Source organism: Mustelus asterias, chromosome 4, assembly GCF_964213995.1.
Source record: "Mustelus asterias chromosome 4, sMusAst1.hap1.1, whole genome shotgun sequence".
Taxonomy (NCBI): Eukaryota; Metazoa; Chordata; class Chondrichthyes; order Carcharhiniformes; family Triakidae; genus Mustelus; species Mustelus asterias.
This window is the reverse complement of record NC_135804.1, coordinates 76,716,572-76,729,407: the sequence shown is the minus strand read 5'-3', so window position 1 is coordinate 76,729,407 and position 12,836 is coordinate 76,716,572. Positions and strand designations below refer to the sequence as shown.

At 45.5% G+C, this 12,836-nt stretch overlaps 1 protein-coding gene across 1 annotated transcript in view; it reads left to right on the top strand.

Annotated features, from left to right (window-relative positions):
- taf7 (TAF7 RNA polymerase II, TATA box binding protein (TBP)-associated factor) overlaps nt 1-11,448 on the top strand; it is a 53,379-nt gene extending 41,931 nt beyond the window's left edge. The window contains exons 9-13 of the mRNA XM_078211208.1: nt 2,652-2,768; nt 4,259-4,453; nt 5,014-5,126; nt 6,361-6,420; nt 11,236-11,448. Coding sequence (XP_078067334.1) covers nt 2,652-2,768; nt 4,259-4,453; nt 5,014-5,126; nt 6,361-6,420; nt 11,236-11,280 — 530 coding nt within the window. The 3' untranslated portion in view covers nt 11,281-11,448. The remainder of the gene's footprint in view (nt 1-2,651; nt 2,769-4,258; nt 4,454-5,013; nt 5,127-6,360; nt 6,421-11,235) is intronic.
- The last annotated feature ends 1,388 nt before the right edge of the window (nt 11,449-12,836 follow it).

The window sequence follows — 12,836 nt, the reverse complement described above, 5'->3', positions numbered from 1 at the left end:
GATTCAAATATCTCTGCTTAGGGGACTTGCAATTTCCTCCCTAGCGTCCCACAATGTCCTGGGATACACTTCATCAGGTCCCAAGGATTTATCTACCTTGATGCGTTTCAAGACTTCCAGCACCACCACCTCTGTATTTTGTACACTCCTCAAGACATCACTATTTATTTCTCCAAGTTCCCTAACACCCATGCTTTTTTCAACAGTAAATACTGATGAGAAATATTCATTTAGGATCTCACCCACCTTTTGTGGATCCACACATAGGTGACCTTGTTAATCCTTAAGAGGCTCTACTCTCTCCCTAGTTACTCTTTTGGCCTTTGTATTTGTGGAAGCTCTTTGGATTCTCCTTTGTCTTATCTGCCAAAACAATCTCATGTTCCCTTTTTGCCCTCCTGATTTCTCTCTCAACTCTACTCCTGCACCCCGTATACTCTTCAAGGAATTCACTTGATCCCAGCTTCCTATGCCATGTACCTCCTTCTTCTTGACCAGGGCCTCAATATCCCGAGTCATCCAGGGTTCCCTACTTCTACCAGCCTTGCCCTTCAGTCTAAGACGAATGTGCTTACCCTGAACCTTGGTTAACACACTTTTGAAAGCCTCCCACTTTCCAAACGTCTCTTTGCCTTCCCACAGACTCCCCCAATTAACTTTTGAAAGTTCCTGCCTGACACTATCAAAATTGGCCTTGCCCCAATTTTAACTTTTGGGCCAGACCTATCATTCTCCATAGCTATCTTAAAACTAATAGAATTATGGTCACTGGTTCCAAAGTGATCCCTCACTTGCACTTCTGTCACCTGCCCTTCCTTATTTCCCAAGAGGAGGTCAAGTTTTGCCCCCCCTCTAGTCGGGCCATCCACATACTGAATGAGAAATTCCCCCTGAATACACACAACAAATTTCTTTCCATCCAACCCTCTAATACTATGGCTGGCCCAGTCAATGTTGGGAAAGTTAAAATCCCCGACTGTTACCACCCTATTTTTCTTGGAGCTATCTGTAATCTCCTCACATATTTGCTCCTCAATTTCCTGCTGACTATTTGGGGGCCTACAGTACAACCCTATCAAAGTGATTTCCTCCTTATTTCTCAGTTCCATATAGACTCAGTGGCGGAACCCTCGGATATATCCCCTCTCAGTACTGCCTTGCCCGTCAGGCCTCTTGCATTGAAATAGATGCAGCTTAATCCGGACTTCCCTTGCTCTCTGTCTTGCTTTTGACTGACCTGTCTGGTACTAGGATTACTGACACTGCCTTTGCTACTTAATGTGCTCTCTTTAACTTCCTCTTTCATGATTTGGTTATGGCAACTTGGATTAAACCAGTGATTTCATACCTCACCATTCCTTGCTGAATGACCTTGCAATTGTAAATAGTTTGATCAATATTCATTATGTCGGAGTTAACAATCAAGAGTCAGTCATTATCAACTTTTTTCTCGTCTAACTGGCTCTTTGTGTTATTGTTTTCTAATAAGTGAAAGCTCAAGAGGTGCAAGCATTAGCAGCTTGAGAAGAAGAAAGGAGAATCCAATTTATGGGTGGCATAGTGGTTAGCACTGCTGCCTCACAGTGCCAGGGACCCAGGTTTAATAACGGCCTTGGGTCACTGTCTGTGGAGTTTGTACGTTCTCCCCGTGTCTGCGAAGCTTTCCTCCTGGTGTTCCGGTTTCCTCCCACAGTCCAAAGATGTGTGGGTTACGTTGATTGGCCATGTTAAATTGACCCTTGTGTCAGGGGATTAGCAGGGTAAATATGTGGGGTTACGGGAATAGGGCCTGGGTAGGATTGTGGTCAATGCAGACTCGATGGGCTGAATGGCCTTCTGTACTCTAGGGATTCTATGAAATCAAGAACGTGCAGTTTTTGTAGAGTAAAGGGTTAATAGTTAATTTAAAAATGTTAATGATGATGTACGGTTGATATGGGGAGGGGGAAAGTGGATCCAAGGCACACAACAGTCTGTGTCCAGAGAGCAATCTATTTACCATGAGGTCTTGGATGTAAATAGTTTTAAGAAAAATGAAACTTCATCCAGCTAGAAGACAACACAAGTAAAGGGCAATGATCCAAAGCAGTTTTATAACATTAACCTGGGTGTTAACTCGGTGAAAGAGAAGAAGGTGAGGTTGAGAAACATTTTCAGTTTGGAGCTCCTTTCATCAATGAGTAATATCAGACAGTACAATGAATTTTGATTTCAGTGCATTGATGGTTCAGGGTATATGCAGAGAGCTCACTCAGGAAAGATGACACGGAGATTTTGAGATGACTTAAGGTGTTTTAAAAATAGAGGCAGGGCTTGTGAGGGAAAGGCTGGACACTTTTTGCTCACATTTTGTGTCACAGACTCTGGGCATTTTAAAATAAAATTTGTTTTCCTTCCACATTAGTGAGGTGAATACTGGATGCATATTGAGCAGATGGAATAATGAATGTTACAATCCTGCACAAGCAGTAACATGCTGTGCCCACCCTTGTAGACCCTATAAGAGCAAGTTTCTTTATTTCACTGTCCTGTGCTGTTATAACCTGGTTCCTGAAGGACTTTAACTTTCTCCAGTGTATGTTGAGGAGAGCTGCTAATGCCTGATTGGTGTTGTTTGCTGTGATCTGTTCCTTAACCCTGACCTTGTGTAGGGTGGGAGGTTATAGCGGAGGATGAAACAAAGGAAGTAGAGAACCAGGGCTCACTACCAAACCTCGACAGCTCATCGCCAGGATCATCTGGACACAAACAAGGCCACACCTCAGCAGGTACCTTGCTGAACAGGGCAGAACTCGGTGAATCAATGGAGAGTTGGGCAGGGGTGAATGAATGCATTGGGGAGCAGTGGACTAATGAACATTAGGACTGGGCGAATGGGATGGTAGGGCTAAGTAAAGCAAGAACAAAGAACAATACAGCACAGGAACAGGCCCTTCGGCCCTCCAAGCCTGCACCGCTCCCTGGTCCAAACTGGACCATTCTTTTGTATCCCTCCATTCCCACTCCGTTCATATGGCTATCTAGATAAGTCTTAAACGTTCCCAGTGTGTCCGCCTCCACCACCTTGCCCGGCAACGCGTTCCAGGCCCCCACCACCCTCTGCGTAAAATACGTCCTCCTGATATCCGTGTTAAACCTTCCCCCCCCCCCCCCTCATCTTGAACCTATGACCCCTCGTGAACGTCACCACCGATCTGGGAAAAAGCTTCCCACCATTCACCCTATCTATGCCTTTCATAATTTTATACACCTCTATTAGGTCACCCCTCATCCTCCATCTTTCCAGTGAGAACAACCCCAGTTTACCCAATCTCTCCTCATAACTAAGCCCTTCCATACCAGGCAACATCCTGGTAAACCTCCTCTGCACTCTCTCTAAAGCCTCCACGTCCTTTCGGCGACCAGAACTGGGCGCAGTATTCCAAATGCGGCCGAACCAATGTTCTATACAACCGCAACATCAGACCCCAACTTTTATACTCTATGCCCCGTCCTATCAAGGCAAGCATGCCATATGCCTTATTCACTACCTTCTCCACCTGTGACGTCACCTTCAAGGATCTGTGGACTTGCACACCCAGGTCCCTCTGTGTATCTACACCCTTTATGGTTCTGCCATTTATCGTATAGCTCCCCCGTACTTTAGTTCTACCAAAATGCATCACTTCGCATTTATCTGGATTGAACTCCATCTGCCATTTCTTTGCCCAAATTTCCAGCCTATCTATATCCTTCTGTACCCTCTGACAATGTTCCTCAGTTTCTGCAAGTCCAGCCATTTTCGTGTCATCCACAAACTTACTGATCACCCCAGTTACAGCTTCTTCCAGATCGTTTATATAAATCACAAACAGCAGAGATCCCAATACAGAGCCCTGCGGAACACCACTAGTCACAGGCATCCAGCCGGAAAAAGACCCTTCCACTACCACCCTCTGTCTTCTGTGACCAAGCCAGTTCTCCACCCATCTAGCCATCTAGCAGAGTCAGGGGTGGGCGAAGGAGGGAGTAGGGTTGAGCAAAGGAGGGGACACGGCTGGAAAAATCGAAGAGGGGCAGGGGTGGCTGTACAATATGGGGCAGGCTGGATAAATAGGGGGCACAGGGCTGAGTGAAGGGGACAGGTGGAGGGATGGTGGTAGTTTGATGGGGACAGGGTAGCAGACTGGGTTTGATTTGTGACTTGGTAACAGGCCAGTATATGACTGAGGCTCGCAGTGGTCTGATCTCTGAGCAATCTGCTTGCTGTGTTTTACAGTAGAGAGAGATGAACTACGGGAGATCTTCAATGATATCAGCAGCAGCAGTGAGGAAGATGAGGATGAAGGTGATCGTCATGACGATGAAAACCTGAACATCATGGATTCAGAGGAAGACCTGGCCAGGCGATTGCAGCAGAAGCTCGATGAGTCTGAGGGACAGATGCAGCCAAAGCAGGAATCAAACCAAATGGGTAAAGTTAGTGCTTTAAACAGTGGGCACATTACCAGGGCAGTGTCTAACCCACTTATCTTCCTTCCTCTTGGCAGAGGTTTTTCTCTGTTGGTTTTCTATCTGAGGTGTGTGTGAGTTCAGATTGTGTACATTGGCAGGCTGTTCAACCGTGGACAGCATCATACTCATTTCCACATTTGTAAAACTTGTTGTCTGCAATTATCTATCCCAGGAGAATGACTCTCCTGCTCCCTCCAACTCTTTCCTGCTAGTCTGTGGAGCTCAGCACTCCAGAGAGCACAGTCTAGACAAGTCAATCTCAGTTGACAGTGAAATGTCAGTCGTGTTAGACAACATGCCATGATGTTGGTGTGGTCCAGATGAACCTAGCCTGCTAATTCCATTTATTGTGTATTTATTGTGTCTTGGTCTCTGCCACCATGTACACCCTCCGTTTTCACCAGACACCAGTCAATGGAGATGGTTTTGTGGGGGTGAGGGGCAGAGGGGAGTTGAGATTCAGTATTGAGGTACTTGGCTTTGGGTTAGTGATTGGTGTGATCCCTCCTGTTTCCGCAGTGCTGGAGTGCCAATATGAGATTGAGAAACTGCGAGAGACATTGCGGCTGACCCAGGAGAAGAGGAAAAGGCAGGAGGACCTGATTATGAAAGTGGAGAATTTGGCATTGAAGGTGAGTATTGGGGCAAAGGGCAGACTCCTTAGTTAAAAATGAACACCCCTTTCCTCAGCACTCCTCCCTGATATGCTCCAACCTCTCCACATCCCACACCACTCCAGATCTTTTTCAACACCTGCTCCACTCTCCACTCGCCAAATCCCTTCCCTTTAGCCGAATCCTATCCCCCTAACTCCGACCCACCAGACGGCCCTCCCCCTTACATGAGGACCCTCCTTACCCTCAAGCTCTCCTGTCCCCCTCTCTCAACCCTCCCCGCACACTCTCTCTTCCCCACTCTCGCTGCCACTCGATTTCTCTCTCTGCCGTTTTGACACTCTCGTTCCCCGTCTCCCTCTTTCTCTCTTTTCCTCTTTCACTCTCCCACCCCCTTTGCCCCTTCCCCTCTCTCTGCCGTTCTCTCTTTCCCCCTGTTGTAAGAACAAAGAACAGTACAGCACAGGAAACAGGCCCTTCAGCCCTCCAAGCCTGTGCCGCTCCTTGGTCCAACTAGACCAATCGTTTGTATCCCTCCATTCCCAGGCTGCTCATGTGACTATCCAGGTAAGTCTTAAACGATGTCAGCGTGCCTGCCTCCACCATCCTACTTGGCAGCGCATTCCAGGCCCCCACCACCCTCTGTGTAAAAAAACGTCCCTCTGATATCTGAGTTATACTTCGCCCCTCTCAGCTTGAGCCCGTGACCCCTCGTGATCGTCACCTCCGACCTGGGAAAAAGCTTCCCACTGTTCACCCTATCTATACCCTTCATAATCTTGTATACCTCTATTAGATCTCCCCTCATTCTCCGTCTTTCCAAGGAGAACAACCCCAGTTTACCCAATCTCTCCTCATAGCTAAGACCCTCTATACCAGGCAACATCCTGGTAAACCTTCTCTGCACTCTCTCTAACGCCTCCACGTCCTTCTGGTAGTGCGGCGACCAGAACTCCAAATGTGGCCTAACCAGCGTTCTATATAGCTGCATCATCAGACTCCAGCTTTTATACTCTAAAAAATTTTTTAAATTTAAACTGTGCCCCTCCTTCCCCCTTCCCCCCACACTTGCCCCTTGCCCCCTCCCTGGCGCCCCTGCCCCTCCTCGCCCTCGCTTCTCTCTCTCTGCCTCTTCCAAGCCCACCCCGTGCTGGATGTTCACAATTTTCTGCAACCCTTTGCACCGTGCGGTGTGTAACTGTGAGGTTGGTGCATTGCTCAAAGGTTTTGTCCATTTTGCTTCCTCTTCTAGAATCGTCTGCAGGCTGTGGTCGATGAGATCAAACAACAGGAGGAGAAGGAGAAACTGCAGGTGAGAGTTCATCTTTCTCTCATGCAATCTCATACTCTCGCACTCACACACACAGCTGCTCATCCTCCTGCCACCTCTTGTGGGGGCGTTTACAGAGATCACTGACACAAGATGGATGTTTATATGAATCAGTTGAATTTGGCCACAGACTGCTTTCCCCCTCATACACGCCCCCACCTCTGCTCTGAGGTGGAAGAAGAACAGCACAAAGACATCTCCCTAGAGTTCAGACTAATATTCAAACAGCATCATTGATACAGATTATCTAGTTATTATCGCATTGCTCTATGTGGGATCCCGCTGTGCACCCATTGGTTGCCATAATTGCGTATATACAAGTGACAATTCTTCTTGAGATGATGAAAAATACATTTTAAAGTCCATGGCCTGGACTTAACCGAGACGTTTGCGCGCCCCCCCAGCCCTAACTAGACCATCCGTTTGTATCCCTCTATTCCCAGTCTGTTCATGTGGCTATCAAGATAAGTCTTAAATGATCCCAGCGTGTCTGCCTCAACAACCTTGCTTGGTAGTGCATTCCAGGCCCCCACCACCCTCTGTGTAAAATATGTCCCCTGCATATCTGTATTGAACCTTGCCCCCCTTACCTTGAACTTGTGACCCCTTGTGTTTGTCATTTCTGACCTGGGAAAAAGCTTCCAACTGTTCACCCTATCTATGCCCTTCATAATTTTATAAACTTCTATTTGGTCGCCCCTCAACCTCCGTCTTTCCAGGGAGAACAACCCTAGTTGACTCAATCTCACCTCATAGTTAATACCCTCCATACCAGGCAACATCCTGGTAAACCTTTTCTGTACTCTCTCCAAAGCCTCCACCTCCTTCTGGTAGTGTGGCGACCAGAACTGGACGCAGTATTCCAAATGTGGCCTAACCAACGTTCTATATAACTGCAACATAGAAACATAGAACATTACAGCGCAGTACAGGCCCTTCGGCCCTCGATGTTGCGTCAACCAGTGAAACCAATCTAAAGCCCCTCTAATCTACACTATTCCAATATCATCCATATGTTTATCCAATAACCATTTGAATGCTCTTAATGTTGACGAGTCCACTACTGCTGCAGGCAGGGCATTCCACGCCCTTACTACTCTCTGAGTAAAGAACCACCTCTAACATCTGTCTATATCTCTCACCCCTCAATTTAAAGCTATGTCCCCTTGTGTTAGCCATCACCATCCGAGGAAAAAGGCTCTCACTATCCACCCTATCTAATCCTCTGATCATCTTGTATGCCTCTATTAAGTCACCTCTTAACCTTCTTCTCTCTAACAAAAACAACCTCAAGTCCCTCAGCCTTTCCTCATATGATTTTCCTACCATACCAGGCAACATCCTGGTAAATCTCCTCTGCACCCCTTCCAACACTTCCACATCTTTCCTATAATGTGGCGACCAGAACTGTACGCAATACTCCAAGTGCGGCCGCACCAGAGTTTTGTACAGTTGCAGCATGACCTCCTGGCTCTGAAACTCAATCCCTCTACCAATAAAAGCTAACAGACCGTACTCCTTCTTAACAACCCTATCAACCTGGGTGCCAACTTTCAGGGATCTATGCACATGGACACCCAGATCCCTCTGTTCATCCACACTACCAAGTATCTTACCATTAGCCCAGTACTCTGTATTCCTGTTACTCCTTCCAAAGTGAATCACCTCATACTTTTCCGCATTAAACTCCATTTGCCACCTCTCAGCCCAGCTCTGCAGCTTATCTATGTCACTCTGTAACCTGCCACTTCCCCCCGCACTGTGTACACTCCTCCGACTTTAGTGTCATCTGCAAATTTACTAATCCATTCTTCTACGCCCTCATCCAGGTCATTAATAAAAATGACAAACAGCAGTGGCCCCAAAACTGATCCTTGCAGTACACCACTAGTAACTGAACTCCAGGATGAATATTTCCCATCAACCACCACCCTCTGTTTTCTTACAGCTAGCCAAATCCTGATCCAAACCACTAAATCACCCTCAATCCCATGTGTCCGTATTTTCATGCAAAAGCTTACCATGGGGAACCTTATCAACCATTTTGCTGAAATCCACAAACACCACATCAACCGCTTTACCCTCATCCACCTCTTTGGTCACCTTCTCAAAGAACTCAATAAGGTTTGTGAGGCACGACCTACCCTTCACAAAACCGTATTGACTATCCCTAATCAGATTATTCCTTTCTAGTTGATTATAAATCCTATCTCTTATAATCCTTTCCAATACTTTACCCACAACAGAAGTAAGGCTCACAGGTCTATAATTACCAGGGTTGTCCCTACTCCCCTTATTGAACAAGGGGACAACATTTGCTATCCTCCAGTCTTCTGGCACTGTTCCTGTAGACAATGACGACACAAAGATCAAAGCCAAAGGCTCTGCAATCTCCTCTCTAGCCTCCCAGAGAATCCTAGGATAAATCCCATCCGGCCCAGGGGACTTATCTATTTTTATCCTTTCCAGAATTGCTAACACCACCTCCTGATGAACCTCAATCCCGTCCAGTCCAACAGCCTGCATCTCAGTACTCCCCTCGACAACACTGTCCCTCTCCTGTGTGAATACCGACGAAAAATATTCATTTAGTGCCTCTCCTATCTCTTCAGACTCCACGCACAACTTCCCACTACTGTCCTTGACTGGCCCTAATCTTACCCTAGTCATCCTTTTACTCCTGACATACCTATAGAAAGCTTTAGGGTTTTCCTTAATCCTACCTGCCAAAGACTTCTCATGTCCCCTCCTGGCTCTTAACTCTTTCTTTAGGTCCTTCCTGGCTAACTTGTAACTCTCAAGTGCCCTAACTGAGCCTTCACGTCTCATCTTAACATAAGTCTCCTTCTTCCTCTTCACAAGAGATTCAACCTCCTTAGTAAACCACAGTTCCCTCACACGTCTGCTTCCTCCCTGCCTGACAGGTACATATTTATCAAGGACATGTAGTAGCTGTTCCTTGAACAAGTTTCACATTACAATTGTGCCCATCCCCTGCAGTTTCCTTCCCCAATCTATGCCAGCTAAATCTCGCCTAATCGCATCATAATTTCCTTTCCCCCAGCTATAACTCTTGCCCTTTGGTATATACCTATCCTTATCCATTGCTAAGGTAAACGTAATCGAATTGTGGTCACTGTCACCAAAGTGCTCACCTACCTCCAAATCTAACACCTGGCCTGGTTCATTACCCAGTATCAAATCTAATGTGGCCTCGCCTCTTGTTGGCCTATCTACATACTGTGTCAGGAAGCCTTCCTGCACACATTGGACAAAAACTGACCCCTCTAAAGTACTCGAACTACAGCTTTTCCAGTCAATATTTGTAAAGTTAAAGTCCCCCAGAACAACTACCCTGTTAGTTTCGCTCCTATCCAGAATCATCTTTTCAATCTTATGCTCTATAAACTTTTATACTCTATGCCCCATCCAATAAAGGCAAGCATGCCATATGCCTTCTTCACCACCTTTTCCACCTGTGTTGCCACCTTTAAGGATCTGTGGACTTGCACACCCAGATCCCTCTGTGTTTCTATACTCCTGATGGTTCTGCCATTTATTGTATAGCTCCCCCTGCATTAAATCTACCAAAATACATCACTTCGCATTTATCTGGATTAAATTCCATCTGCCATTTCTCCGCCCAATTTTCCAGCCTATCTATATCCTGCTGTATTCTCTGACAATGTTCATCACTATCCGCAACTCCAGCAATCTTTGTGTCATCCGCAAACTTACTGATCACACCAGCTACATCATCTTCCAAATCATTTATATATATATCACAAACAGCAGAGATCCCAGTACAGAGCCCTGCGGAACACCACTAGTCTCAGACCTCCAATCAAAAAAAGACCCCTCCACTGCTACCCTCTGTCTTCTATGGCCAAGCCAGTTCTGTACCCATCTAACTAGTTCACCTTTGATCCCGTGAGATTCAACCTTTTGCACCAGCTTGCCATGAGGGACCTTGTCAAATGCTTTACTAAAATCCATGTAGACGACATCCACGGCCCTTCCCTCGTCAATCATTTTCGTCACCTCCTCAAAAAAACTCAACCAAATTTGTGAGGCATGACCTCCCTCGTACAAAACCATGTTGTCTATCGCTAATGAGACTATTCAGTTCTAAATGTGTTGTAGATCCTATCTCTAAGAATCTTCTCCAACAATTTCCCTACCACGGACGTCAAGCTCACTGGCCTATAATTACCCGGGTTATCCTTGCTCCCCTTCTTAAATAACGGGACCACATTTGCTATCCTCCAATCCTCTGGGACCTCACCTGTGTCCAATGAAGAAACAAAAATTTCTGTTAGAGGCCCAGCAATTTCATCTCTTGTCTCTCTCAGTAATCTCGGACAGATGCCACCTGGCCCTGGGGATTTGTCTACCTTAATGCTTCCTAAAACACCTAACACTTCCTCCCTTGTAATTGCGATCTCTCTGAGACACTATCAATCAACGTGTCCCCCTCCTTTGTGAATACTGATGCAAAGTATTCATTTAGGATCTCACCTACTTCCTTGGGTGAAGATGGTTAATTTATTTTGCTTTGTGCATACATTCTTCACAGTTGTGGCCATTCATTCCCTAAGCACTAAATGTAGCCATTCTCAGTAACAGCATCACAAATTTCATACAGAGGACTTCCTAGAGTGATGTCACAATTTGGCTGTCACCATTGTTAGACAGCTGCTGTCAGTTTGATTTTATTTAAATCACTTGTCTTGCACCCAAGCGTATTCAATATCCATCAAAATGAGGAACATAACGCACTATCCCTTCCTTTTCCAGTTGGCTTCTTTACAGGCACAGCTCGACAACATGCTGAATAAATGAACAACTGCTGACAGAAGCTTTTAACAGAGACAATGCCACGGTGTGTGGTTTGCGAGAAGCCTGTTTGACCAGACCCCGCCAACAACCAACATCAGCATTACCATATATGTGACTTGTACATAAACTTGAGTGCGAAACTTCAATAAACGTGTTTTCTGAAAATACTAACATTAGAATTTTGCACTTTTAATTGTTCTTTGAAGTACAAGAATAACAGTCTTGCTACACTTGTGCAGGACTTTGAGACTACACCTTGAATACAGTGCACAGTTTTGGCCTCCATATTTAAGGAAGGATATATTTGCATTGTAGGCAGTACAGTGAAGGCTCACTGTGATGAGGAAGTTATCCTATGATGAGAGGCTGAATAAATTGGGTTTGTTTTCTCTGGAGTTTAGAAGAATGAGAGGTGATCTCATTGAAACTTTAAAAATCCTGAAGGGGCTTGACAGGGTAGGTACTGAGATGATATTTCTCCTTGTGGGGCACATTGAACTGGGGGACACAGTTTGAAATGAAAGTGTCTCCCATTTAAAATGGAAATCTGCTCACTCGACTCAACAGTGGCAAATGCACATTGCCAAAATTGATTTTCTATAGAACAGTGAGAGCAGTTGGAGTAAAGTCTCCACTTGACACTGTCACAACCATTCATGTGCTTCTGACTCTGTCTCACATGAAAGAGTTGGTAAAGTTCCTCAGTACTACCAGCTTGTATCACAAATTAATTCTTAATATGCAGAGATCGCTGAGCCTGTTTGGAAGCTACTGTGCAAAGATGCACTATGTAACTCTGCAATCACGCAGCAAACATTGTTTGACAAGTCAAAGGTGAATGAAATCATAAGAAATCGGAGCAGGTGTGTTGACCTTTTGGCCCACCGACCTGCTCCTCCAGTCTATAAGATGGAAGATAGCATATCCACCAATCAATAAGATGGAAGATAGTGTTGTAGGGAAATATCCCTTACCAGTGCAGAATAGAAGTTGAGTCGCAAATCAAGGTTCAAAGCGTGTCTTTATTGTACAATTACTGGGATCCCAGGGAGACCCCCGTAGCCAGCTCAGAAACAGTGGCTTGGCCACGTTGATCTCAATTAAATCACATCAGCTCTGGATCTTTATAGGGATCCAAAATTCGCGCGGGAACATTTGATTATGCCTTTTTTTACACAATGTATAAAGTGGTCTGTCAGTTTCAAAAGTCCCTAGGAAGTTTCATGGATTAGCATTTGTATGGTGTGTGTTCGTGTTAATGGGATTACTTGGTCCTGCCCCGGTGTCTAAATGCGTTTCCCATTACCATCTCTATGTGTCCTCTTATTTAAATTGATCCTATTGTTCCGTGTCTGTGTTTCCTGCTTGTGAGATTGAGTGTTAATGTCATCCTGTCCTGTTGGGTGTCTGGGGTATTTCATTCTTAACCTTTTATCCTTATCTCTTAGTTTATCAGATTTTTATGTCTGCCTTGGCCAGTTTAAAATGCAGCTGCGCTGTTGCTAGGCAGATTAGGGATCTTCCGTAGTTTCTGAAATTCGTGAGTCTCTCAGCTGTGC